Here is a 22,697-nt window from a genome sequence, read left to right as displayed (position 1 = left end):
AGGAAGAGGAAGAGAAAGATTAGGAAGGGGGTCACGGCAGCTCTAAGGGGCACTGATCCAGGATTCAGAAGTGAGATGGATTCTGCTTCTAATTTGCCTTTTCAATACATTGTGTGACCTTGGGCAAGTCATGGGACCTCTCATCAGCTGACACACATGATGGCTGAAGTAGTTTGAAGTTCTACTGTTGCATGATCCTCCAGAGCGAGGTACTGCCCTGCACGTGGAGGAGCTGGTCTGTGACCCTTGACCTGCCCCAATAGACGAGACAATGAGAGTGGCAAGAGTGTAGCTGGGCATGGTGCTACACACCTGTAATTACACCTGTAATTCCAGTGGCTGGAGAGACTGAGGCAGGAGGATCACAAATTCAAAGCCAGCCTCAGCAATTTAGCAAAGCCCTAAGCAATTTAGTGAAATCCTGTCTCAAAAGAAAATTTAAGGCCAGGCATGGTGGTGCATCCCTGGAATCCCACCAACTCCAGAGGCTACAGTGCAGGGCACATAGCTGGCAACTATCAGCTCCAATTTGTCTCTCAGTGTAGAGGTGCTTTCTTAAGGCAGAATAGGAGGTGCAAGTGAGCAAGGAAGAAGAGATTCTGGTGCTACCCATCTGGCAGGTGAATTTCCTTCTCAGTCTCCATAATGTGGAAGCTCTGCAGACAAAGGCAGCTTGCTGGAATGCACGGAATTTTTGGAACCTTCTCAGTAGGAATGCATGACAGACAGGAACCTGTTAGAGGTGGCGAGAATCAAGCCCAGTTTGCTGCACTTAACCTAGCAGCATCAAAGCCTAGCTTGGCCAACACTGCGTCTTCCCAGGTACTGTTATACCTTGACCATCAAACACTGTGTCTTTTGATCCTTCTGAGAAGTGGTAGAAATAGCAATAACCTCCACTTACTGAATGCCTACTATGTGTCAGGTGTTTTCCATATGTTATCTCACTTAATATCATAACCCTATGAGGTTTGTTTGTTTTGTTTTTAATGTGATTGAACCCAGGGGCATTTAACCACTGAACCACATCCTCAGCCCTTTTTTTGTATTTTTATTTTGAGACAGGGTTTCACTGAGCTGCCTTGCTAAGTTGCAGAGACTGGCTTTGAACTTGCAATCCTCCTGCCTCTGAAGCCACCGGGATTACAGGTGTGTGCCACCGTCCCTGGCTCCCTATAAGGTTTTTGTTTATTTTTTGTGGTGCTGGGGATTGAACCCAATGCTTCACATGTGCTAGACAAGAGCTCTGACACTGAGCCACAACCTCAGCCCCCTATAAGGTTTTTATCCCCACTGTCAGATGAGAAAATGAAGCTCACTAGGATGGAGAAAATTGCCAGAGGTCATGCAGGTAGAAAATAACAGAAGCCTACTTGAGCCCCGCCCCTAGCCATTTGTCTAAAGCCCATACAGTTAGATACCGGTGTGCAGACTTTGTCTTTGAGGTTTTATGACCATAACCATTTTCCAGATGGGGAAGTTGAGGCTCATAGAAGTGAAATTACTTGCCAGGATAGATGGGTGGGAAATAGTGGGCCTAATATTGACCTGCAGACAATCTGTTCCAGCCCCTACCTGCTTCCCATTTGACTATACTGCCTGCCAAGGTAGGATCATGGGACGCATTTTACATATGGGGAAGCCAAGGAGCCCAGAATAAAAGCAAACTCTCATGGAAGGAAGGAAACCTGGCCAGTGAGGGGAAGACACTGAGCATGGTGGGTCCCTGGCAGAGGTGTCTCTAAGAGGTTCTGTACCAAGATTTATCAGTTATACCCCGCAATGGTCCTCTCCCCAAATATATTTGCAGGAGACATTTGAAATAAATGAGTACCACAAGCATCCCTGAAGGGAAACGAAGCCTGGGCAAACTGCAGCCTGAGAGATGACTGAAGGAGGCTCAGGGAACACTGCACACTCGCGTTCTCTGAGCTGCTGATTTTCTAGTGGCACTTTTTAGAGTCTGTTTATCCCTTCCTCATCATCTTCTCCAGTCACTAAGTGTAAGAACCTGCAGAAGTGGACAAAGCAGAAGGCAATGTGACCAGCGCCCCAATTCAGTGTCCCCGTGGTATAATCCCTGCCTCTTCCCCCACAGGATCTTCTGAGGGGCTGGGGGTGGGTTGGAACCAGGTTGGGCGTGCTGGGGGAGGAGATGTGCAGAAAGCGAATGTGGGGCTGGAGCTCTCTTGGTCCTAGAGGAGCAGAGGAAGTGATCAGAGGGAAAACTGGTGGCAGGAGACAAAAGGAACCTAGGGCAAAAGATCCCTAGTCTTCTAAAGATGTAGTGGCTTAGGTGGGCAACCCATCTGAGCCTCCCTTCGAAAAGGGGCAATTCCTATATTCAGGAGACCAGAAATCAAGCTGAAGAGAAGATTCCAGAAAACCTATAACCTACCCCTACATAATCCTCATTGCCCCCTGTAGCTGTAGAGGTGGGCTGCAGCACGACCCCCCAGGGGACCCAGAGGAGCTCATGTTAGTGGCCAAACAAGGCAGAGGCAAAGCAAAGCAAGGCAGAGTACCATCTTCCCTCTCCACCTTGGGGCTCCTCGGCTTTCTCCTTGTGCCCTCATGAAGATCACAGGCACCGTCTGGCAACCTCCAATTCTTCCTTTCTTTCTTTCTTTTTTAAACCACTCTCTTGTTTGGGGCAAAAAGGATGGCAAGTTTGCACTTGTCCTCCAGCCCTACACATAATTGGTGGCAGCAGGCAAAGCTGCTGCAAAGGGAGGGGTTTTGCCGTGGAATGAGGGAGGGAGGGGATCTTAGAATGACAGGGCTGGAAGGGACCTCAGAGATCATCTGACCCAAACTTTCTGTGGCCTCACCACCATCCATGACCAAAGTGCTCACATCCCCATGGTCATCTCACACCGTGCTCCAAGGCTTCTCAAGGTCTCCTTCCCCAGGCTTCAGAGAGTACTGCCTCTTTCCACTACTGGTAAATCCACCCCACCCTCTTATTTTCTAGATGAGGAAACTGAGGCCCACTGGGATGGGACTTGTCTAGTGTAATCTTCATCCCAGATAGACCCAGGACAATAGCCTGAGCCTATTCCCATCCTCTACTTTCCCACTCAATCCCTTGGAGAGGAAGCATTCAACTCTTTCCCCCTTGCCAAATAGGGAGACTGCTGACAAAACCCACCCCTCACTCCAGCTGATACTGTCAAGGGTCTGGGAACTGAGCATCCTCAGAGATATTGTGGTCACTGCCCCATGCTCCTGGGTACCCTGGGAAACTAGTCTGGGTCTGTGCCCTAAAGAAAATTGGCTCTGAAGCATGAACAGCTGCCTGGGGCATGGTGCAGTCTGCATGACTACAGCCCCACCCTCCAAGAAAGTCCTCACCACTCTCAAAAGATCTTTGCTCTTTCTCCAACAGTGCAAGGTGAGAAGATGCAAAGCACATGAGCAGGTGAGGAGGCAGTGTTCACAGTTGGGGGACACTGCTTCTTCAGCACAGTTTGCCCCTTCATATCTTTTGCTGTCTCTATAGTAAAGGCATGGAGGATCTTCTTTTTGGAGGAGGGGGCTGCCCCTTTGTGTTTTTGTGCTTATACACATAGGCAAGTCCTGTGGGTTCGCTTTTGCTCCTGTGCTAAACACACGAGAGTGCATACAGGTGAGCCCAGGTCTATATAGAGAGTACAGCTCAATGGGCTCACCTCCAAGGCCTTACCTCCCAGCAGGGTCTGCCCTGGAACTGGCAGTTTCAGCAGGGAGAAGAGGGGGGCCTATGTTCTTCTTAGCCCTCAAAGTGGACTCAGATCTAGGTATGGAGATTGAGTCCAGAAGGTGGGGGTGACATGGGAGTAAGAGCTGGGAGGACGTTACTTGGCCCGGAGTCGGAGTCGATCTGTGTAATTCGAGGTAGTATTTGGCTGTGAACCGCGTGTCAGGCTGTGTTAGTGGGTACGCCTGAGCTCGCATGCGTTCACGTCTGCCCCAGCCTCCGGGGTACCTCGCGCCCTCTTTGTCTCCTGGCGGAGGTGTGCGTGTAAACCTGCGCCACTCGTCCTCCTTGCGTGCGAGCGCGGGGGCTCACCCTCGCTTACCCGCTCTTTCTGCGGGGAGAGAGGACGAGCCGGAGCCGGGTGCTGTTTGGTCTGGAGCCGAGCGGGGCTTGCATTGATCCATTGATTGTGCGCGGTCTGCGCCTGACCTCCCTGCTCCCGGGGAAGCCGTCTCCATGGAGACCGGGCCCGCTCCCCCAGCGCCGGATTGTAAATTCCTGCAGGCAGCGGCCCGGCAGCCTGGGGAGGGGGCCGCCGCGCCCGGGCGCGCAGGGGGAGCGGCCGCCGCGCCGAGGCCCCATTTGAAAGAAAAAAGGGCACGAAAAAGGAGGTGGTGGAGGAGGAGGAGGGGGAGGAGGAAGAAAACGAAAAGGAGCGAGGAGAGGAGGAGAAAGAGGAGGAGGAGGAGAAAGGCGAAGAAAAAGAGACGGAGCCTGAGAGACGGAGAAGGAGCGAGAGAGGAAGAAAGAGAGGCAGAAAGGGCGTGTTTCTGGCTCTGCGTTTCCCCTCCCCTTTCTCAGGTCCCTTGCTCGGGCTCTGCGCGCTCTCCGGCTGCAGCTCCCTCCGGGCGAAGCTGGGAATTGGGTGGGATTATACGCAGCAGTCCCGCCGCCGCAGCTAGCAGAGCCCGGCTGGATTGAAGAGGGCGGGGGTTCCCCTCCGTCAGCTGCGCCGAGCGCCCCTCGCCTCGTCCCTCGCCGCCTCGCTCGCCTCGCTCGCCTCGACGTCGGGCCGGGAGGAGCCGGCAGCTTCGGGAGCCTCCGGCCGAGGGCGCCGCGGTCCGCGCCCCACGCCCGCAGCCCCGGCCCGGCCTCGGCGGGGCGCCGCTCCCCTCCCCCTCCGGCGCACAGGGGGCCCCCGCCGGCTTCCGCCCTCCCGGGGCTGCGAGACCAGCCCCAGCGGACCCGCTGCCCGGAGAAGCTCCAGCCATGGGCTCGGGGCGCGTGCCCGGGCTCTGCCTGCTAGTCCTACTGGTCCATGCCCGCGCCGCCCAGCACAGCAAAGCTGCGCAAGGTAAGGAAGGAGGGGCGCTCGGCCGCGGGACTGCGGGGGCAGCGGGGCCCGAGGGCTAGGGCAAGATTGGCGAGGGGCAGCGCAGGTGCTGGGAAGCGGGCTGCTGTCAGGACCGGGCTCTGTGCTCCCCAACTCCCCGGCTGGGGACCGGACCTCTGGGCGCCGCGTCCCGGGGAGGGGGGAACGCTGGAGGAGCCAGGGGCAGAGAGGATGAGAGAGAAGTTCGGTGGGAGGGGGGCGGCGGCGGCGGGCAGAAGTGACCATGCACCTCAGCATTCTGACCAGACTTCACTACCACGCTCTAGCATCTTCGAAGGACTTCTCGTCCTCCAAAGTCAGAATCTTCTCTCAAACATTGCCAGAAACTTAAGCTGTGGCCTGGAGAGACTGAGGGAATGAAAACTTTTCAGCCAAGTCATAGAATTCTTCCCCACATCCCCAGCCGTCATGCAAAGTCAGACAGAAATTTCGAAGTTGCTGTCTTATCAGTGGAAAAATGTTAAATAAAAAGGGGATCCTTCATAGAAAAACCAATTCGTCCCTCACTGGATGGTAGGGGGCTAAAGAGAAGAAAATTTTTGTGACTAGCTTCTGGCAAGAATGTTGCGTTTCTGCCTTTTGGGGGGAAATCTCTTTCGTCTTGCATGGCTTTCATTTCTTATCATAATATTTATTTATTAAGGCCCAGGGTTTCCAATTCCATTTAAATCCAGGTCAGAATTGCATTAAAATAACAAAGTAAAATTCCAGGCTGGGGAGCTCTGACAGATCCCTCTAGGAATTAAAGAAAGTGACTGGGAGGCCCTCCCGCCCCCGTCCCTGACCCTGAGCTCATCGACTGGCCAGTCCAAGGCTGTGCTGGCAGAAACCAGGCTGGTGTCCCACAGTTCTCCGAGGACAGCCTCCCCTCCCCCTTAACCTCTTGCTGCACCCCTCCCCCTATGGTGTCCTCACCCTAAAGAGATTTATACCCACAAAAAGAAAATTCCTCCTGGCAAGGTTTTGCCTAGGAGCTTATGATTCTACCTATTGTCCCAGGGGCTCCTAAAGCCAGCCAGGGTAAGGAGGTGGCTGGGCCACGAGGGAAGTTGAACTTGGGAGTTGGGGAAGCCTGAGTGTCTGGCAGTTAGGTCACTGTGTCCTGGGGCCTGAGCATTTGATTTCTAAGCTGCTCTGGACTAGATGGGCTCCCGCTCTGTGCAATATCTATATCACCCTTCTCTCCCCAAAACACTGCCTCTTCAACCAACCCCTGCCCTGTCCAATCTGTCCTTTAACAGAGCCAAACACTAGAGACCCTCAGTTGTCAAATACCAGACCCCACCCCAACTCCATTCCAACCCCAAACTGCCTCTTCTCCAGTCCTAGTTCCAGACAGCCCACCACTACCAACACCCAGCCTGGGAGCAGCCCCTCTCCTTACTGTGGATTTGCTTGTGTTTTCATAAACAAAGCTGGCTTTTGTAGTGCGTGCTGACTTACTCATAACATGGAATTAGCTAGGGAGTTTAGTCTGAAGGAAGGAACAGATTTCATGCAGTAATCTAAAGACAAGATAAGGGCCTCTTTCAAGTTGGAGCCAGTGTCTGTAGTGGCCTAATTGGTAGGGTGGGGGTCTGGGTGCAAAAGGAGAAGCAGTGCATCAAAGGAGTCCCAGGAGCAGATGGAGACCCCTAAAAGGGACAGGTGCCACGAAGCCAAGACTCTCAAGCCTGAGCACAGCCCATCTTCCAGGGAGATCAGTCTGTGTTCCAGAGACAGAGTCAGAATCCCTCCAAGGTACTCCAGGGCTCCCTTTTTCATTGGACATCCTTCTGGGTGCTGGGGGACATGCAGCTGAGTGAAGACTCTACCCTCAAGAACCTTCTGGACTAAGTTTTGGTCACTGCTTATCTCACTTGGGCCACACATGCTTTGACTGGCTGCAGTTTGCCTGTCTGCCTGCCTTTCCTTCCTTCCTTCCTTCTCCTGAGACTAGCTTGGCATAGAATGGAAGCCTCTCATTGACCCTGCTATTCAGGAAATCTATAAACCCCCTCTGCCAGAGGTTTGCTGAATTAGAGAGATGCCTCTGGACCCAAATTTGTAGGCTGATGCTTCAGGAAGAGCAGTTGCGATGGATCAGGGCAGTCTTACAGTCTTACCCCAGACAAGAGTGCTGTGGGCTTCAAAGGTGCCTCCCTTGCCCCTGAGCATATCTCCCAGCTATCATCAGTGCTAGAAAGCACGCCTTTGGCGCCAGGTGCTTTTAAACGAAGCTCTAAAAGATCTTCAAAATACACATACCCTTGGCAAGTCTCCTGCACAATTACTGTGTCTCCGGGGATCTATCTGTCTCTGTCTCTTTTCATCTGAGATCCTTACAGTGGGGAAAGCCAAAGTCATGTGGGGAATGGGGTGGAGAATGGAATCAAGAAAGTGAGCCCTGAGTGTAAAGGTGAGGTGTGTGTGTGTGTGTGTGTGTGTGTGTGTGTGTGAGCATGGTCACCCACATGGGACATGGCTGGGTTGTGACCAGTTACTAAGTGTGAACGCTAAACATTAGCGCCTGTGAGAACTGGGTCTGGATGAGTGGGCGGGTCAGCTGGTGGGAGTAGGAGAGAGTGAGCAGGAGGGTACATGGTTTTGAGTGTTTTTCAAGTGCCTGTCTGTGTGTCTTAAAGTAGACAGACTGGATAACCAAGATAATTGTTAACTTAGAAGCATTAATTTGCTTTGCTTTTCTGAGGGGTGGGGGGTGGCTGCCTTGGTTAAAAAGACCTAATCCTTGCACAGGGCTCAGGTTACAGCTGAATGAAAAGGTCTCACGGCCTTCAGGGAGACTTGTCCCCAGGGTGGGCTCTGGGGGAGCCAGCGTGGCCCTTCAGTTTACCTGGCAGTCTTCTCCTCTTGTTGGGGATAGAATTTTGATAAAGCCTCATATTTAGACTTTTTAAGTAACACCATCCATCCCGGGACTGAGAGCGTTCATCTGGCCGTGAACAGTGTCTCTCTGTCTCCGTGCGCCTCTCCGGGTCCCTGTCTGGGTGTATGTGTCTCCCTCTTTCTTCCCCCCACCCCTCTCTTCCTCTTTAATGTGGCTGTTTCCTCTCCTCCCCGCTTCCCTCGGCTCCTGTGGCCAGCTCTTACAGTGAGGGGACTGTTCCTCGTAGCCCCTCCCTCCAAAATATGAAATGAAAACCATAACCGTGTCAGCGGGCGAGGGTGGCTCCATGGGCAGCCGGCTCCTGCCTGTGCTCTGTCCAGGCCATACTGGAGACAGAAAGATACCCCCCCTACTCTTGCACCCTGATCTTTAATCAGTTCCCCCTAAACCTGCCCCTACCCCCATTTCTCCAGAAGGGTGGCAAAGTGGGGTGGGCTGCTTAGAAATTCCTTAGGAATGCCCTCTCTTCTCTCAGTGATATATCCCAGGGGTGGGGAGAGCCGGGGGTGGGGAGCACAGACTCTTTCCCTGTTGTCCACCCCTCACCTTTCATTGCCTTGATTCTCTGAGGGTGGAATGAGAGAGAGGGGACTGAGGTCAGAATCCCTGCAGGTAGAGCAAGAAGAATGGCATCAGCAGTCCGCAGTGAGGTTGTTTTCTGGAATCTGAGGGCATGAGTGAGAACCGGTTTGAGATGTGAGCAGCCAGGACCTGTTGTAAAAGGAGCCAGCCTGGGTGTGAGTCTGAGAATGTGAGGTGTGCTTTCACTGGGGTGTGTGAATGTGCATGTGCATGACTCAGTGTGTGAGCGTGTGTGTGTGTGTGTGTGTGTGTGCACTCGCGTGCGTGTCCGGTGCTCTGGTGAGAGGAAAAAGGAAGTGGGGCAATGTGCGTTTTGTTTTAGTTGGATAAGTAAAGAAGTGGAATGGCTTGGTCCAGTGCCTTGAACTGAGTGGAGGGGGTGTTGGGGGAAAGGGGGATGGATGGCTTCAGACCCTCTTGAGAAGATGGAGGCAGAGGAGCTTGCTGCCTGAATCCACGGTCCCCACATGTCCGGGTGTGGACCTCCTTTGACGTCCCATACCCCTAGCACATGACCACTTATAAGAAAGAGTCCCTGTCAGGGCTGGAAACTGTGGAGCTGCTCTGAGCTGGCAGTGCCCGCAAGAGGCCCAGACTTGGGGACAGCTTCTTCAGGTTCAGTTAGAAGACAGGAGTCTGGAGCTGGAGGAGCTGCTGGGCCTGGGGGGGAGAAGTGAAGCAGCAGCCAACCCAGGGATGTCGGGAGGATAGGCAAGCTATTCACCTGGACCAGGAGGACATGGGCTCCCTTCTGTGTCTGCAGACTGGCCACTTCCTTCCTCCTGTGTCCATGCAATGCCAGCTTCAGGTGGCACCAGGAGGGTGGGGATTATGATGCCAGTGGGTTTGGACAAATGCAGAATCTAAAAATTGGGGCCTCTGAGGAGATCATTAAAATTCTCTTCTTCGCTTTTAAAATCAGTTGGGCTCCTTGCGCCTCTGAAGTTCTGCATATCTTGTTGAAGTCTTTCCTGATGAAGTCAGAAGATGCTGTCAGGCCTCAGCCGGGCAGCTGGGCCTCCCCTGATTGCTCACCCAATGCCAGACCTTGTTCCAGGACCCTGGGCTACTTCTGCCTTCCTGAGTCTAGGTCACTTGGCTACTTTTCTTCCCCTACCCATTTCCTGGGACCCCATTTGCCTGAAATTTCTTCCTGTGTCTTTAAGTGGGTATTTACCTCTGATACAACCCTTGAAGAACATTTGTGTGTGTGTGTGTGTGTGCACTCAAAAAGGTGGCAAATGATGCTGAAAGGTCGGTGTGGTGGGACCTGAGTCCTCTCAGGGCTGGACCCCAGGGCCCCAGGCTTGGTCCCACACCACGTCATTCCTTGCTCCAAGACTGGTCCTATGCATCCTGCCCTAGCCTAGATCTCTGGTTCAGATTAAGACCCTGTGCTGAAGTGACAATTGGATGCTGAAATGTGACTGCACAAGTGGAATGACACCTCCTAAACAGGGCACTGGAGCCCTTCTTCTTACCTACAGTTTCCCCCGGAACTGTTACCATAGCCTAGAGAACTGTGGCGTTTCAGTTTCAGAGCCCCCTGCCAAGGTTGTCCTGGCCTGGTCACTGATGGTGACAAGTAAGGAACAACCTGGGCCAGAGCTGCTAGGCTGAAGGACTGTGCAGGATAAGGAAGCAGACCTGAGGAATCCCTGGTGAGGGTGGAGCATCAGGATATGTGGGCATTAGGGGGAGGGCTGCACGGAGGGGGGCGCTTAGAGGGTAGACCCTGGGGAGCAGGTTTACAGAGAGGACGTTTTTACAAGTTTCTAATTATATTTATTTGGAGTTTTCCTCTGGCGGTTTGAAGCTGTTAACAGCAGGAACCTGTATCCCTGGTGTTTGTTTTTGTTTCTGACCAGCTGCTTGGCCCCAGTGAGTGAATCAGGGCAGGCGACACCTGCCCACTGCGCGCACCGCCCACCCCTTCCTTATTGCAACTGTGTCTCCTCCCTGCCCGCTGACCCGCCTTTTGCTCCTCTTTTGGGGTCCCCATGCCCTAAGCCTTGGAGCATCCGCACAGGACAGCTGCTTTGCTGCCAGGATCGCCAGGGTTAGGTTGGTTGCCTGCTTCCTGCCGAGTTAAGTGTTGAGGTGGGTTGGGTGAGGCACAACAATAACTGAGACATGGATGCCTTCCCCAGGTACTTCTGGAAAACAGTAGGTAGCAGTGGAGCCAGAATCGAAAGATCAGGGTCTTGGTTCCATGTGGGCCAGCTGCTTGTTGCTTCCCAACATAATCTCCTGGGCTTCAGTGTCCATTTGTTTCATAAGAGATGCCCACAGCTTCCCCAGATGACGTTTAACCAGCTGGAGATCCTATCATTCATTGTCCCTAGGCTCTTCTGGCCACAGCATTCATCAGATGGATGCCTTTAAGGGAATACTGTCCCTCGCTGAGTTTTCTGCCTCCCTTTTCTTTTCTTTCCTATTTGTTTCCTTGCTTTCTTTTTTTAAAAATATTTTGGTTATAGTTGGACACAATAGCTTTATTTTATTTATTTATTTTTATTTGGTGCTGAGGATCGAACCCAGGGCCTCGCACGTGCTAGGTGAGCACTCTACTGCTGAGCCACCACCCCAGCCCCATCCTTGCTTTCTTTTTCTTTTTTGGCACTGGGTATCAAACCCAGCGGGTGCTTTACCACTGAGCTCCATCCCCAGACATTTTTATTTTTTATTTTGAGACAGGATCTCATTAAGTTGCTTAGGGCCTTACTAATTTGCTGAGGATGGCCTCATACTTGCAATCCTCCTGCCTCAGTCTCCCGAGTGTCTGAGATTACAAACATGTGCCACTGTGCCCAGCCCTAGATCCCTTTTCTTAAGATTAACTTCCTGAGATTGCCTCCTTCACCCAAAACACTGTGGGGTCAAAGGAGAGTAAAGAAACAGAATTTCTTTGAGGTATCTCAGAGCAGAGGGAATGCCACAGATATGGATCTGATCCACATACCCACCCCCATGTTTAACAGACCTTGATGAAGTGCTGGGAATGTATCATTAATTTTCCTGGCTCACTGCTGAATCCCCCTACCTGGCCCAGTGCTTGGCATGTTGCAGGTGTTCCCTAACTATTGGTTGAATACGGGTGTTCAACTGTATTCTAGCTGCAGCATGGATTTCAAAGATTCAGAAGCCCTGGCCTCAAGGAGTGTAGTTCAGTGCAAAGCCAGCAATATGTAATCAGGACACCAGGGAGAAAGCTGGAGAGAAGGAATAATAACAGCAAACTATTATTGAGCACTTATTGTATGCCCATATTGTGAGGTTAAGTACTTGAAGGGTATTACCTCATTTGCTGCTCTTGGCAGCCCTATGGGAGGTACTACGATGATGATTATTCCCGTTTACAGAGGAGGGAACACTAAGTTCAGAGGCACAGACACAAGTTGAGCTGGCAGTTGAACTGACACAGTGTCACTCCAGAACCCCTTCTCTTATCCACTCTTTCATGTTGGTACCCCAAAGTCTTTCCCCAACTTAAGCAAATGGTTTAGTCATATTACCTGAGTTGGGAAAAGAGGATCAACAGTCGCCCCAAGCTCACCCTGGAAGTCTTGATTTTGTAGGTCTAGGGGGCACCTGGACATTCACATTTTTTCAAAGGTCCCCAGGGATTCCAGTTTGCAGCTAGGGTTGAAAACCACTGGTCAAAACCAATCCGTGCCCAGTGGCATCAGCTGGTTGACTAGCTAGTAAACACCTGTGCTCTGAGGGAACAGGCTAAGATGAGACTGTGCCCATGAGTGCCTCTGAAAGGACAAATTCAGGGTCAGCAGGTGTGGTGGGACGGAGCTCTGGAAGAAGGAACTGGCAAAAGGAGGAGATGCTTAGTGGGATTTAGGGCTTTGCTTCACAGCTCTGCCTAGGCCTGTTGTGCTTCAAAGCATTCCAACCACACCATTAAAGTGTCCCTTCCTCAAACCAAATAAAAAATAAAGTGTCCCTTCTTCAGCGAGTGCCTAGCCAAGTGAGGAAAGTGGAACCTGTTGCGATGATGAGCTTCAAAGTGTTAGCAGAACAACTGAGGAGTGTTGCCAATGAATGGAGGGAAGCCGGATACCCCAGGACTAGGACTCCCAGGAGCAGGGCTCACCAGGAGGAGCTTGGGGAAGACGACTTTGAGCTAGAATTGGAAAGCTGAGGACGGTGTGTGTGGAAGGCGAAAGACAGAGATGCATCTCAATGTGTCAAGAATGAGATGTGTGAAATGTGTGGGGGTGGAATACGGTTTAGGGGTTGTGGAGGGAATAGGGCAGGGGTAAAGTCTTCTAGAACAGACTCTGCTGGAGAGGTGTTAGCGTTATGAGCAGGGAGATGAAGAAGAGGGGTTAAGATGGCCAGAAAAGCCCACCATTGGAAGGGTCTGAAGGCTATGCCGGGAGGCATGGGTTTGCTGTGTCCTGCTTCCTGGCCCCCTCCAGTGCAGGTAAGCCCTGAACACGAGGCAAAGAAGAACCAGAGAGCAGGCCCTACTGAGCCACTAGCTGATACAGACAGGCACGTCTGAGATGGCCACAGAGGAGGGGTTTCCAGTCCCCATGTCTCTGAGCTAGGCTCAAAGGTAGCCCTAATTCAGAACCCCTAGGACAGGGCTGTGCAATAGAACTTTCTGCAGCCTTAGAAAGGTTTCATATTAGTGCTGTCACAATGGGAGCCTCTGGCCACATGTGGTTAGTGCACCTGAGGAGCTGAATTTTAAATTAACTTAAATTCATAAGACACAGGGGCACACATCTGTAATCCCAGGGCCTCAAGAGGCTGAGGCAGGAGGATCACAAGTTTAAGGCCATCATGGGCAACTTAGGCCCTAGGCAACTTAGTGAGACCTTTTCTCAAAATAAAAAGTAAAAAGGGCTGGGATGTGGCTCAGTGGTAAAGCATCCCTGGGTTCAATCCCCAGCACCAAAAGAACAAACAAAGAAATTTATATAGTCACGTGTGGCTAGTGGCTGTCACAGTGGACAGCACAGTCCTCTAGCTTCTGTTGTCTGAACCAGTGACTTCATGCTTTCCATCTCAGGCTTATATTAGGAACCTCCTGTCTACCAGACACTTTATTAAGCACTTTACCCAAACTATTCTCATTAACTGCTCATAGTCTCTCCCAAGGAGGTATCATCCTCTCCATTTTAAAGGGGAGACCAAACTAAAACTAAGAAAGGCCTTGCTGGAGAGTGGTAGAGCTGGCTTTTAATCTGGGACTGACTGGCCCTGGTGCTTAGGATCTTTCTGTGAGAGTACATTTCTTGGTTCTGTTGTGGCTTCAGCAGTTGGACAAACTGATTCTCCACACAACCGCTTGCCATCTGCAGGGTCCTTCTTTTACGCACTTAAGAACTCTCCTCCATTCTTCCACTTTGGGATGACTTCCAAGGGTGGCTGAAAGGTGGGAACCATGACTGCAGAGCCCAGTTGAGGTTGGGCGTAAGTCCACACTTGTTGGACAAGTTCCAGCACGTAGATCTCTGGGCAGGGTGAATGGCCGCAGGGGAGTAGAAGAGAACTGAAGGACAGAGTACAGTGCTGAAGAGAAGCCCACAGGACTTGAGGCAGGGTGTTTTGGGGTGCTCTTCCGTATTTCATTTCTCTCCTTAGCCCCAGGATACTTCAGACCTGCCCCATAAGTACTTTGTGAAGCGTGAGAGCAGAGGGCAAATAACCAAAGTTAGAATTTGTGGTTATTTATAAATTAGAGAGGTTACTGATATACCTGTCCATTCAATCAGTAAAAACATATCAAGCACCTTAAGGATTTTGATTCAGTAGGTCTATGATAAGACCTGAAAGTCTGCATTTTAATGAACCCAGGCAATTTTACAGCCCATGGATCACATTTGGAAGTCAGACTACATTGGTTTCAAATCCCACCTCTTTTAGTGGCAGATTGCTATTTCTCGATTATCTTCTATTTTCTAGTTCACAGGTAGAAATAATCTCTTCCATCTCGGATCTTCCCTGTAACATAGGTTCTTCACCCTAGTTGCATGTTAGAATCACCTGGAAACTTTAGAAAAATACTGGTCACCAGTCCCCAGCTCAGGTTAATTGGCCAGAATCTCTAGGGGCTTGGGCTTCTCCTAGGGGATGCACACTGATGTTCAGCCAGCATCGAGAACCCCCTCATCTGTCTCTAATGCTCCTGACATCTACCCCATCCTTCCTCATGTTACTGTGTCCTTTTGGCTGATCTGAGTCACCTGTGAGCTTCCACAGCCCTCAGTATGTTTACTTTCACAAGCTCAACAAAGCACTTTCAACAGGATGAAGCATCCTCCCCTATTTCAGTTCAGCTTTGTAGGCACCATGATATTGCCCTGGAGGTTAGAATCTTTTGCTCATAGGCTCTTTCCTAGGTGCTCTCTTAACCATCCTCATTTTTGAAAAAAAAATTTTTTTTTAGTTGTTGATGGACCTTTAATTAATTAATTAATTGATATGCAGAGTGCCAATGATCAAACCCTGTGCCTCACACATGCTAGGCAAGCGCTCTACCACTGAGCCACAATCCAGCCCACACCATCCTCATTTTTGCCAGACCTGGAATGGCCTCTTCCTTTAGGAAGCTCTGTGTGTCATGCCTATTGTTAGAAGACTTGGAGAACTAACAGTGGTGGGATGTGTGGACCTGCCTGGGTCAGCTGGAGAGCCAAGAGGGCTGCCCTTACCAGGGCAGCTTCAGGTTCCTGGTGCCAGCCCTGCCAGTTTCTGGTTCATTTGCTGTTGGCCATACAGGGGCCAAGCAGAATCTCCTGGGGTGGGCTTTCCTTCCTGTCATGGTGGGCAAGTGGGATCTGGCCTGGTCTAAAGCAGAGTTGTGAGGCAGAGGAGGATCCCTCAGATACCCCATCTCCCTTTCTTCCTCCTCTAATTGCCAGTGACCACTGGACACTGCCACCTTCCTAGAGGCCACTGTCCCCATGCCTTTACCTTCCCCCTTACCCTAAACCTGCTCCTAAAAAAGGTACTAACTCACCCTAGGTTATTTCTAATTGTGTTAAATGCGTTTAGCAAGTCTAAAGGGTTTTTATTTGTTTTTAAATAGGAGCGTTTCAAATGACAGAGTTCAGCTGTCACTGTGGATTAGGTATTTTTTAGGGCAGTGGGGTTTCTTTCTGAATTCCCAAAATTAGAGTCTTCCCTCTCTGAAATCACAGGGATGTGGGAAAACACATGTGCAGAGGCACTGGTTCTGTCTTAGAGGGGTTTCACCCTTGGGAAACCCACCTTCAAGACACACCTTGAGAGGCACTGGCAGAGGGTCTCATGTGCCCCACTTTGCCCCTGCCAGATGTGGATGAGTGTGTGGAGGGGACAGACAACTGCCACATCGACGCTATCTGCCAGAACACCCCGCGGTCCTACAAGTGCATCTGCAAGTCTGGCTACACAGGGGACGGCAAGCACTGCAAAGGTGAGACATGGATCAGAGAAGGGGGACCTGTGGGAGAAGAAACCAGTGCCATTGCCCTCAGCTGGCCACATTGCATTACCCCCAGGCCTGAAATCCCCACTGGCCAAAGGTGGGTGGCTGCATCTTCCCAGAGGAGGCACGGTGTTCTAATTTGTACCAAGACACCATGTGGACTAGCTAAGCCTCCAGTGGGAATAGTTCACAGTCACTTAACTGATTGGGACTGAGGTTCCCTGGATCTGGATTCTCCAACTTTAGACCTTTACACCAGACCCACAAAGGGTGGAAACAACAGTGTACCCCGGGAAATTTATGCTGCAAACAGATCTTCCCCATAATTAAAGCAATCCAAACTGAAGTAGCCTTGGGATATTATTTTAAATTTACAACCTTCAGTATAGGTGACTCTTCAAAGGACAAGGAACATTTGTTAATTCCTGCTGGCATTATAAATTGAAAAGTACAGTGGTCTCTCAGTATCTGTGGGAGAATGGTTCTAGGACTCCCACAAGGTTACCAAAATTTGAAGGTGTTCCTGTCCCTTATATCAAATGGCATGGGTATTCAAATGTAACCTATATAATCCTCCTGGATACTTTTAAATCATTTCTAGTTTACTTATACTATTTAATGTAACGTTACTGTTATGTAGATAGCATTTCTGTTGTCTTATTTAGCACACAGTAACAAGAAAAACCTCTACATACTTAGTACAGAGGTAGCTTTTTTCTTTAAATATTTTTGATCCATGTTTCATTGAATTTGTGGACATAGGACCCATGAACACAGAAGGCTGACTGTAATTTTGTTATACCTAACAGGACTCTTAAATGATATTTATACCTCTTGACTCAGGGATTTTATTCTTTGGGATTTATCAAAGAAAATTTAAGTAAAATAATATATAGGTGAAGATGTTATTTGATGTATTATTTATGTTGGTATAATAAATGAAAAAAAATTAAGTGCCTAATAATGGAGAAAAATGATTAAGACATTATGATGCAGCAACACAATGGAATATTCTGTAACCATATACAGTGGTGAATAGAAAGATGGGAAGGAGACATGTGAAATGCTTATGCCTTAGGTTGAGATGAAATTAGCAAAATGGTTTGCAGGCTATGAATGTAACCATGTAAACACATACATACAAGAGAAGGTTATATTTAAAAAAAAAAAAAAGCACCCATAAGACTGAGCCCAGGGATGGTCAGTGGGGACACTCAGATGGGTTCATCTGTCTCAGCTTCTCCTTTCCCACAGACGTGGATGAGTGCGAGCGAGAGGACAATGCAGGCTGTGTGCATGACTGTGTCAACATCCCTGGTAACTACAGATGCACCTGCTATGATGGATTCCACCTGGCACACGATGGACACAACTGTCTGGGTGAGCAAGGGAGTGGGTAAGAGGGATGTCTTTTTAGGGAAAAGCCTTTCTCATGCAAGGAGGAGAAAAGTAACCAAAAAGAGCTGCATTCCCCAAAAGAACAAGGCCAGCCTCCCCTTTGGAACTAACTGGTCACCAAAGATAAAATAGTCCTGCTCTGACTGGTTGAAGAACGTCAGAGGAGATACTGCTAGAAAATGCTCTCAGGCAAGGTCGAGGAGATGAAAAGAGTGGATTTGGGTAAAGCAGTGGGTAATGCAGGTGAAAGATCTTATCTTACTACCTGTGGGGACTTGGGCAAATGATCTAGGCTCTAGGAATCTCAACTTCGTCATCTCCAAAGGTTGCCAGGAGGATCATCACAACAGTACATGTGTAAAGAGCCCTGTACAATCCTTAGCACATAGCAGATACTCAGTAAACAGGAAGAATGTCACTGCTGATGAGAAGGACAATGCTGTGTTGGGTGCGTCTGGTTTTCTCCCAGCTCTTCCTGTACTGTCCAGTCTCACCCTGTCCTCACTGCTGAGACCTCCATCTGACCTGATTTCCTTGTTCAGGAGCTGGATCAGAGATAGAATCTCTAGGGAACTGAACTCCAATTCTGTCTCTGTCATTTCAAAAAGTTACTGGGACCAAGTTAAGATTCTTTCCCAAAGAAAGCTCTGAAGACGAGAGCATAAAAGAATTTGAGATCTGAACCCAGGGGTCTTCTCCCAAATTCTCTCTCTCTGGTGCCAAGTCAGAAATAGGGCACTGGAAGCATAGAGGAGCAAGAAGAGAAGCAAGAAGATTGGTGCCCAGAAAAGCAGTCTGAACTGGGCTCCTCCACCTGATCCAACAGATGGATGTCGAGGTCCTGGGCCTGGGGAGCCTCCGCACTATGGAGCTGTCTCAGCCAGCACAGCCACCCTCACACCCAGGCTCTGGATGTCTCCTCCCACCCAGGCCTCCAGACACAGGGCGCTGGGGAGTCTTTCTCCAACCAGATCCCCTCTCCTCTAACTTCATCTCTCAGGAAAGGGCTTCCTTTCTTCTCTGCCCAATCACCCTGAGGGACTTCTTTGGGATTCCTTTGAGAAGGGAAGCTGTGACATTTAGGGAGGACAGGGAGGCACCTACCTGACTGTGAACATCAGCTTCTGAGTGCTCTGCTCCCTTTAACCTTTCTAAGCTCCTGATTCTTACCAAGTCTCATTTCCTTATAAGTATTTTGGGGGGAACCAACCAGAGGGACAAGAGAGTGAGTAGGTATAGAGAGAGTTAGAGGAGCAAAGGTCTATTTAAGATTACATAAGTTGCAACTCTACCTTTGACTCTTAGGGAAACTTGGGAAAGATGTCCATGTCCTAGGCCTCAGTTTCCCCAAAGAGAAATAGAACTTGGCTAAAGTAACAAAGCCACAGGTTGGAATAGAAGGGAGCACATAGCACAGAATGTAGGATGGGGCAAGATCAAGAAGAGAGGGATGGGATGTAGCAAGAGATGGGACAGAAACAGGGACAAAGCAAAGCAAAGTATACCTCCTTAGCTTTTCCAACAGGTACATGGCTCAGACAAGAGCCAGCTGGATCTGAGTCCCTCTGTCCTTGGCCAGAAGGAGAAGGGAGGATTTCAGGGCCCAGGGAGAGAGAATTGGAAGGACAAATGACATCCTCAGGAGCTCAGATTCTAGCTGCTCTATTTGGCATCCAATCTCCCTGATGTTTCCTGGACCAAGGCAAACTAAGAAGGGCTGTGGAGTTGGGAGGCAGTAGCTTTCATAGACATGGAGTCACGGTGTTGAAGTGGGTGCCCCAGGAAGAGCCTGGATCTAGGACCATGGGTGGTGATTTGGGGATGAGAGCCTACTGTTCCCCTTCCACCATCTAGGGTGTGGCTTGGCGGCTCTCCCCCACCATCCTTCCCTGCCAAACTGCCAGACTTTGTTTTGTTAAACCAAAATAGGAGAAAGGCTAAGGAATATGGCAGCAAGCCCAGGCATGGAGGAGGGGAGAAAGGACGGGGCTGTGGCATGTCCACATAAATGATCCCCACCCCACAAGGAGTTGAGGCTCAGCCGCCTTTCCCCACTCTGTCCCTCCAACCTCAGCACCATGGCCATAGTTCTTCCTGAACACAGAGCTATTTCCAGGTTCCCCAATTCTATGGCTGCTCCTCATGACCAGCTACTACATCTGGTTACCTCTCCCTGACCAATGTGACCAGACTTCATCCTTTATCACTGTTGCTCTGGCTCTGGCTCCTTCCCCTCCCTCAGACCCAGTTTCCGTAGTGAAGGTGAGGGAGCCCAGTCTGGGCCTCAGTGAGCCCGGTCAGTTCCTCCCACCCCACACATTCCCTTAGTTCCTTCCAGCTCTGTCCTCTTAGAGAGGCTCTTCACACTCTGGAACATAAGCTGTCAAGGGGGTGAGAATTGTCTGGCCCAAGGCTGGGCGTATTGAGAGAGTGGGGTTGGGTTCCTAAGACTGTGCTCAACCCTTGGTGCTGAAGCCCAGGGGCACACCCAGACCCTGGCTTGCATTCCGTGGCCCCACTGATTACCTTTCTTGCCTAGATGTGGATGAGTGTGCTGAGGGCAATGGTGGTTGTCAGCAGAGCTGTGTCAACATGATGGGCAGCTATGAGTGTCACTGCCGAGAAGGCTTCTTCCTCAGCGACAACCAGCACACCTGCATCCAGCGACCAGAAGGTCAGCCCATGCCTGACCCAGGAGGGCCAACCTCTGCCCACCCTCTGGGTCTGTCTACCCTCCCTTCTCAACTCTGCCAGCTCCTTCTTCTTTGTCCCTCAACTCGGTCTTACCCAAGGGCTCCATGGACAGATACTGTATTAGAGAAAAATTCTGGGGGAATTAATTTGGGGCTGGCATCAGTATGAGATTGAGGCTACTTTGGGGTCAGCTTAGGACCAGACCTGAGGTGGTTGTTATTTCTAACTGTAGGCATTCAGGTTTCTCTAAGCTGCTAGTCATGTATGAGGGCCTCACCAAAGCCTCTTCCTTGGCCTGGACTGAGAGGGGCAACACAGAGTGGGATATATGTTGTCTACTTCTGTGGCTCATTTCCCACTGGTCTGGGATATCCTGAGGGCAGGAACCATGTCTGATTCATCTTTGTATCCCATACTGCCCTGCATGTAGTAGGATATTAATAAATGTTTGTGGCATAGTAATTTTCTCTACCAGTTACTTCCCATTCACATTTTAGATATGATTATTATTTATCTTCTTCCCAGTTTCAATGTAAGCCCTTTTGAGGGAAGAGATCTTATCTTAGTTTTTCTAGGTGCTTCTTAAATCCCCTGAGTCTCTGGCACCATGCCAGACAACTGTTAGACACTGTTTTGGCTGTTTGAAAGACAAGGTGATCACATAGGTGTCTCTGGGGTGGCTTTCAATAGCTTTAACACATTATTCGGAACAGCTCAGCTCTGCTCCTTAGCACCCGCTCTGTGGGCAGGACAGGAGGCTCAGGCATAGAGGCAGTCCTTCTGTGTTGCAACGTCAGGGGAACCCTTCTAGTCTCCTAGCCCCCGCGGCTCCTTTCAGTTCCATCCTTTCTAGACATCCAAGGATACAGAGCATTCACCCCTCTCCTCTTCCTTTTTAGAAGGAATGAACTGCATGAACAAGAACCATGGCTGTGCCCACATTTGCCGGGAGACCCCCAAGGGGGGTATTGCCTGTGAATGCCGTCCTGGCTTTGAGCTCACCAAGAACCAGCGGGACTGTAAATGTAAGATGATTAGGATGGGGGTGGGGGGAAGAAGAAGAGGAGGGTGTGCAGCCTCATCAGCAAGGAATATGGGAGAGAGAAATTGAAAAGGGGACAGGTTCCCATGTTGTGGAGAACTGTGGTACCCAGAGAGAAGCAAGCTGACGGGTGTCCTTCCCTCTTTGTGCACAGTGACATGCAACTATGGTAATGGTGGCTGTCAGCACACATGCGATGACACAGAGCAGGGTCCCCGGTGCGGCTGCCATGTCAAGTTTGTGCTCCATACCGACGGGAAGACATGCATCGGTGGGTGAGGCCAGGGGAGGATCAGTCTACTGTGATGGGGGGTGTGGGAGCCCATGGGAACCAGAGAGTGGGGGAGTACAGAGTGAACACAGAGTGACTGGGGAGGGAATGAAGGCCAGCAATGCCAGGTCTAGTGAGGGACAACTCAGTGAAGGGCTCATGTGATCCTCTCCCCTCCCTAACCCACTGGTTCCACCACCCTCCCCGGAGCCTCATCACCCCCTTCATCCCTTGTTGGCCCAGGATGTGATAGAGAAAGGAGAGGAAATGGGGAACCCGCTGATTAGGCCTAACCAGAGGGCCTGTTGGAAGCGTGGTGAGATGGAGCTATCAAAGCCTCCCAGCCCTGGGCTGACTAATGGGGTTTCCTAGCACAGGTGTCTTCTTCCTCTTTATCCTTTGCCTCCTCACTCCTGCAAATACCCTTTCTGCTCCCCTCGCCGACTGCCTCACTCTGTTTTCCTTCTCTTCTGGTTTCCAACGTCACCCCTCTCAGCTCTGCCTGTAGCCCTCCCACTCCTTACCCAGTTGGGCCTTCAATCTCTCTCGCCCTGGTTTGAGAGGTTTTTTGTTTTTTTTTTTTGGTTGTAGTTGGACACAATACCTTTGTTTTATTTATTTATCTTTATGTGGTGCTAAGGATCAAACCAAGGGCCTCACACACGCTAGGTGAGCGCTCTACTGCGGAGCCACAACCCCAGCCCCGATTTGAGGGTTTTTTGTTTGTTTGTGATGCTGGAGATTAAGCCCAGGGCCTAGTGCATGTCTAGACAAGTACTTTACTGCTGAGCTGTACCCTGTCCCTCAGGGCCCTTTTAATGCCTGAATCTCTCTTCCTGAACTCCCAGGCCCTACTTTATGTATCTCCAGGTACCTAGATGAACTTAGTTCCTTAAAATTAACTCCTAATCCCCCAAGACTTTAGTGTTGACAAGATGACAGGAGAGGTGTTCACTTGGAGAAGTGCCAGATGATAGGGAAGCGCTTTGGCTGGGTCCCGAGCCAGGCAGGGGTGAGCTCGCTCTGTGGGCATAGGGTGTTTAGGGGAGGCTGTGCATTGGTGGGCTACAGCAGCAGGCTGGGGAGGGGAGGTGTGAACACAGCTCCGCTGTGTGAAGTCATGTATGTCAGAGATGTGACATTCAGCTTAAGAACCAGACTTTCCCCCACCCCACTCCAGACACCTGTCCTCTTCACAGGGGAGCAGATGGTCCTCACAGGGTTCCCTCAGGCATCTGCAGCAGAGACTTGCACGCACAGTCCTAAAGTGCTTCTGTAATTGAAAACTCTCCTGTCACATGTTTCCCTCTCAATCA

At 50.5% G+C, this 22,697-nt stretch overlaps 1 protein-coding gene across 2 annotated transcripts in view; it reads left to right on the top strand.

The window, feature by feature from the left end:
- Positions 1-4,948: 4,948 nt before the first annotated feature.
- Positions 4,949-22,697, top strand: part of Scube3 (signal peptide, CUB domain and EGF like domain containing 3) — a 31,577-nt gene continuing 13,828 nt past the window's right edge. Inside the window, exons 1-6 of one of the 2 annotated variants that reach the window (XM_026383590.2) lie at positions 4,949-5,033; positions 15,842-15,964; positions 17,231-17,356; positions 19,914-20,048; positions 20,971-21,093; positions 21,265-21,381. In XM_026383590.2, the coding sequence (XP_026239375.1) occupies positions 4,949-5,033; positions 15,842-15,964; positions 17,231-17,356; positions 19,914-20,048; positions 20,971-21,093; positions 21,265-21,381 (709 nt within the window). Of the gene's footprint in view, positions 5,034-15,841; positions 15,965-17,230; positions 17,357-19,913; positions 20,049-20,967; positions 21,094-21,264; positions 21,382-22,697 lie in introns of both variants that reach the window. The other variant, XM_026383589.2, reaches the window with a different exon arrangement.

This window comes from Urocitellus parryii, chromosome 8, assembly GCF_045843805.1.
Source record: "Urocitellus parryii isolate mUroPar1 chromosome 8, mUroPar1.hap1, whole genome shotgun sequence".
In the NCBI taxonomy this organism is placed as follows: domain Eukaryota; kingdom Metazoa; phylum Chordata; class Mammalia; order Rodentia; family Sciuridae; genus Urocitellus; species Urocitellus parryii.
This window is presented reverse-complemented; position numbering and strand designations above follow the sequence as displayed.